General features: G+C 39.5%; 1 protein-coding gene across 1 annotated transcript in view; it reads left to right on the top strand.

Annotated features, from left to right (window-relative positions):
* The first annotated feature begins 1,380 nt into the window (after positions 1 to 1,380).
* The window catches only part of LOC135055716 (membrane primary amine oxidase-like), a 47,346-nt gene continuing 42,726 nt past the window's right edge, over positions 1,381 to 6,000 (top strand). Inside the window, exon 1 of the mRNA XM_063960094.1 lies at positions 1,381 to 3,044. Within this exon, the coding sequence (XP_063816164.1) occupies positions 1,448 to 3,044 (1,597 nt within the window). The 5' untranslated portion in view covers positions 1,381 to 1,447. The remainder of the gene's footprint in view (positions 3,045 to 6,000) is intronic.

Below are 6,000 nucleotides of genomic sequence, written 5' to 3'. Positions count from 1 at the left end.
CAACAAACAGCTCCTAAGTGACATTTTTCAAACACACAGGGGTCTATTCATGAAGCAGTGAAAAATGTCTCTATCGTGGCAGTTAGGAGCTGATTGGCTGGTACTTTATTTTTCTCCAAGACTTAGTACATAGACCCCTAAATCCCATAGAGCTGAAAAAACATGACTTGAAATTCACAACAAACACTATAAGGAAGAAAAGAAGACTCTTGTGTGGGCGCACTCGTTAGTATAATTAATGGTGAAAGAGTATAATGAATGGTGATTTAAAACCACAATTTTATTAAGCACATAAAATAATGTAGTATCCCACAGTTACACACTTCCAAAAAATTATGGGAGAACCACTGGATTGAGGTGAAAATAAATATAATTTAATAAAAATAATAATAAAAATAAAAGATGTGTTCTGGTTTAATCTATTGGACACTAAAGGTCCTAAATTTCCATTTTGACTTTAACCAATTAAGGTTTCATTAAATACAAGCATTGCTTGGGCTGGTGTGATGAGACACTGCTGCAGTACTGTTGGTGTCTGCAGTCCCTCATCAATCTATAATAAATATAGTTAAACCAGAACACATCTTTTATTTTTATTATTATTTTTATTTAATTATATTTATTTTCACCTCAATCCAGTGGTTCTTCCGCATTTTTTGGAAGTGTGTAACTGTGGGATACTACATTATTTTATGTACTTAATAAAAATTTGGTTTTAAATCACCATTCATTATACTCTTTCACCATTAATTATACTAACGAGTGCGCCCACACAAGAGTCTTCTTTTCTTCCTTATATTGTTCCTAGGTATAACACTGACTCAGGGCGCACCACCAGATTTGCGTAATTAGGTAGTTTCTCATTCCCCGGGGATTACCTAATTCTGGTTTCTAATGAATACTGCATTTCTTTGACTTGTGTGGAATCATTAACCCCTATTCATTGTGTATTCACAACAAATACTTAAGAAAATTTGATTTTATGTTGAAAAGTAAAAAGTGTACTACAGAAGTAAAATGTCTGCTCTGAAACTAGCATTCTGCACATTTTTATTAACTTATGTTGGTTTTGTGATCCAGGCATCTATACTCCTTTTGAGACATTGTAGAACAGCAATAAAATCAAAGACAGTTAAATTAAACACACGTAATCAAATTAAATCAGTGGATGTCATACTTATGGAAAAGGTCTCTTTCCAGGACAACGAAAATGTTTTATTTATTCTCTTTTGCTGAAATAGTTTCCTCGAATGCTTTCAATTATACAAAGTGATTATGTCCCCTTCCTACTGGGAACTGAGCCCACTTTAATATGGTTGGGCTATTTTAAGATATCTCCTCCCAGAGAAAGTTATGCAACATTTTTGTCTTTCACGAAAATGTCTTCAGCGTGTTTATAAAGGGTTCTTGCTTCTTACTACTTTGCATCCATTCTGCTAGGGCTACCATGAACCTGAAAGCTGTCCTTATTCTCTTGGCTGTGGCACTGGCTACTATACTGGCACTGGTAGCTGTTTTGCTATCAGGAACAGGAAAGTCTGGGCAAACTTGTAGTTCTCAGCCACAGCATGGGAATCTCAGAACCAATGCTGCACAGCAGAAAAAAACAAGCAACAAAAAATCACTATTTCTGGACCTGACACCAGCCGAGTTTTCTGCAACCGTTGACTACCTGAAAAAAAGTCTTGGCAAAGAGTTAGTCAATGCAGCTGATGCGAAACCCACAGAAAATTGCATCTACTACATTGATGTTAAATACCCTCCAAAACAACATGCTTTAGATTATTTAGATAAGGGAGGGGAAAAGCCTAAAAGAGAGGCGCTTGCTGTGGTGTTTTTTGGAAATCAAGAGGAGCCTAACATTACAGAATATGTGGTAGGTCCTCTTCCCAATCCATCATACCATAATGACATTACACTGGAAAAATACAAAGTAAAGTTGCCATATTATCGTCGACCTGTGATTGGTAAGGAGTATGTTGATGCTTACGATCTGGTTTACGAAAAGGAGTTTAAAACTGCACCAAATTTTTTAAAAGCTATTGGCTATGATGGAAATAATTTTGCTGCACTTACAACAGTTCCAAGAGGTTTCAAATCTGGAGATAGAAGCACCTGGTTTGTTATGTTTCTCAAAGTAAAAGAAAGCTGTTTTGCTGTTCATCCAGTTGGATTGGAACTACTTCTTGACCATAAAAGTCTTGACGTGACCATGTGGAAAGTTATCAAAGTGTTTTACAAAGGTGTTTATTTTTCTAATATGGCTGACCTGGAGAAACAATATAATTCAGGGACAGTTGAGGCCATAAAATTGAAAAGTGTAACACCAGAAAATGATGTTGGCTCTATGAACCCTAAAGTCCAACCTGTGCCTGGTGCACCTTTTCAATTTGACCCATTTGGTAAGCGTTACACTGTTACCAATAATCAGGTTACTTTCCAGTCATGGAATTTTGCATTTGGTATAAATGTGAACTCTGGTCTACGACTTTTTGACATTCAATTTAACAATGAACGTATTGCCTATGAAATTAGTACGCAAGAGGCAATTGCTATTTACGGCTCTAATGCACCTGGTGGGATGATCACACGATACCTTGATGGTAGTTTTGGTATTGGAAGATTCTCTTTTGAGTTGGTAAAGGGTGTTGATTGTCCTTATCTAGCAACTTATGTTGATGCTCATTATCTCATGGAATCTGAGACTCCCGAAACAACAAAGAATGCTATATGTATATTTGAACAAAATTTGGGTGTTCCTCTTCGACGCCACTATTCTAATATGCATTCCATGTATTATGGAGGACTTGCCAGTACTGTTTTAGTTGTTCGAGCTGTGTCAACACTTATTAATTATGATTATGTCTGGGATTTCATCTTCTATCAAAATGGAGTCATTGAAGCCAAGATGCATGCTACTGGATATATTAGCACTTCATTCTACTTTGCTGAGGGAAAAGATTATGGCTCAAGGATTGATGAATACACATTGGGAACACTTCATACACATTTTATTAATTACAAAGTGGATTTGGATGTTGGAGGTAAGCTGCATTTAATTATTCACCTTTAACAATGCCAATAAGGAAATGGGTTATTTTTGTCTTACCAGGGTTTATTTGCTATAATCAGTATAAATTGTTATTTTGATCACAACATTAATGAAGGTTTATGTACAGTGGCATAGCAGTGACAGCAATAGTGGCAACTCTAAAAATGTAAATATTTGTAAGCTCTATCCATAATGACTGTATGTTATTATGGTTTGTCAGCAAGCCTGGAGATACCACAGGAGAAACTTCTTGAATAATAGGACTTCTATGTGCCGAAGTGTTCCCTAGCCTGCCCAGAGGCGTATTCCCCTAGCATTCACACAGACAGCAAAATGAATATCATCAGTGGAAAGTGAAGCCTATAATTGTTCTAATGCATTGTAAACATAAAATGAGAACATTGATTGACTGATCACCTTCATGATACATGGGTCCTAGTGTGAATGAAATTATGAGTGCCCTACTGAAACAGCCTTAGCACCATTTGTACAGTCACAATATACTGTAATAATATCAGTAACACAGTAATGTGCAGTCACCATTTATTAAATAAAATAACAATCCATTAAAATACCCCCTATTCATGGTAGACATTTCTGGTCCTTTCCACATGAATAGCACATAAACTTACAAATACTAAAAATGAAAACAATTAAAATGAAAACAACAGATAATAACAAATCCCATGTATAGGCTTAGCCCAGGGTGACACTGACTTGCTGAACGGTAACGTGATTCTAGGAGGGAATAGCTAGATGTGCAAGGGGTGCTTTATCTACTAACCCTGTGTAGATAATCCTGGCAAATAGAGAATGTACTGTCATTCTTTGGTTCTTCACATGAGGATAATGAAAGGATGTAACAACAGGGATTCAGTATGAAATGCCGACATACAGTATTATCACAGTTCTCATAGATGGTAACAACCACTTAATTTACTCTGATTTAGAACTTGTGACATAAATATATGTATATCCACAGTGGTGCTGAGAAGGGAGTGGGTTGAAGATACCCTGGGCCCCCCCTTTAGCTTTATGGACGTGGAACAAAATTAAATCACATCATACAGATTAGATGACGATTAAAGTGTGTGTGATACTTTGGGACTCATACATATTGCTTGTTTGTTTAGGTAAAATACACAAATTTGCACAGCATGTGCTCACAAACAGAACCCATACGCCAACGCACATATGCAGATCTGACCCCTGTGCCTTCTGATGCTTAAAGAGGGGAAAAGCATAGTCAAAGTCTAAGAGAGAGAAAAGCATAGTCAACGTCTAAGAGAGGGAAAAGCATAGTCAAAGTCTAAGAGAGAAAAAAGCATAGTCAAAGTCTAAGAGAGGGAAAAGCATAGTCAAAGTCTAAAATGGGTGTGAATAGAAGCAGATATTCAAAAGGACATAGATACACCTGGCAGTAGCCATATCCCTTGGGGTGCTGAGGGCTGGTGTAAAGACACACGTGAGGAGGATGATGATGATGATGATGATGATGATGATGATGATGATTACAGTCACCAGCTGTAGCTAGCAGCTTCATATTGGGAAACTGTCCTTTCCTTCGTGAAATGTGCCATATTTATCACAATTCACTAACCCCTAGACGTCAAAATAGGGTTAGTGCGCGCCGAAGGCGCACGTAAAAAATGGGTGTGTGGCTTCATAGGAATGGGGCGTGGTCAGTTTTGCTCCCTGTAGTTTTGCCCCCTGTAGCGTTGGGCACCCTGTAGAGCTGTGCCCACAGTAGCTGTGTTGTGCCCCCTGCAGCTGTTGTGCCCCCTGCAGCTGTGCCCCCAGTAGCTGTTATGCCCCCTGCAGCTGTGCCCCAGTAGCTGTTATGCCCCCCTGCAGCTGTGCCCCCATTAGTTGTGGCCCCAGTAGTTGTGCCCCCCTTAGTGTGCCCCCTGCAGCTGTGCCCCCATTAGTTGTGGCCCCAGTAGTTGTGCCCCCTACAGCTGTGCCCCCATTAGTTGTAGCCCCAGTAGTTTTGCCCCCCCTTAGTGTGCCCCCTGCAGCTGTGCCCCCATTAGTTGTGGCCCCAGTAGTTGTGCCCCCTGCAGCTGTGCCCCTATTAGTTGTGGCCCCTGCAGCTGTGCTCCCATTAGTTGTGGCCCCCATAGTTGTGCCCCCATTAGTTGTATAAAAAATACTTACCAGCCTGTGGCCGGAGAGACCAACCAGCCACACGTGTAATGGCGGCTGCGGCACTGAAGGTGTTAACCCTTGTGCCTGGCGCCATATTAAGGGACAATGGGCGCTGGGCGTCACTGTTAAACGTACTTACGGCGCTGGGTACGGACTGTTTAAAAGTTTGTTTAATGATGTGTTTTAACATGTCATATGTAGTGCTCTATGCACAATTGCAGGAATGCATGTTTAACTGTATTTTATATTCAAGATGTGGTCATCTGTATATTTAAAGAGGAAAATGCACTTACTATTATAGATGTCTGAATAATCATGTCTTATCCTTTGGGAATGGGACAGGGCCCTTAGCATGCCACTTCCTATCAGAGAGGTGTGAAGGACAATACCTTTTGATGTGTAAGTTCCTTAGAGAGAGATGCTAATCACCGGGTTTATGGGCTTGGAACTTGTTTCATGTACCTGATTTAATTGACATGCGAGCGACCTATGCAGGAAGGAAGACTGTTTGTATTGTAGCCTTCCTGTTGTGGTCTCAGACACTGGGTTTGCCTGGAGATGTGAATGAGACAGACACATTTGTATTTTGAAGATATGTGATAAATTTATCAATAGTGAATGTTAATCTGATACCAAACGCCTGTGTCAGAGGATGGAGGATATTGTTTTATTGCACTTATATCCTTGTAAAATGTAATTTATTGGTATTTTGTGAAATAACCTGATTGGTTGGAGAAGACAGGGAGGGCTTACCTCCCTGTGATACTGTGTGGAAAACTGACATAAAAAGGAGACCTGCG

Source organism: Pseudophryne corroboree, chromosome 3 (assembly GCF_028390025.1).
Source record: "Pseudophryne corroboree isolate aPseCor3 chromosome 3, aPseCor3.hap2, whole genome shotgun sequence".
In the NCBI taxonomy this organism is placed as follows: domain Eukaryota; kingdom Metazoa; phylum Chordata; class Amphibia; order Anura; family Myobatrachidae; genus Pseudophryne; species Pseudophryne corroboree.
The sequence above is the reverse complement of the archived record's forward strand: the minus strand, read 5'-3'. Positions and strand labels throughout refer to the sequence as shown.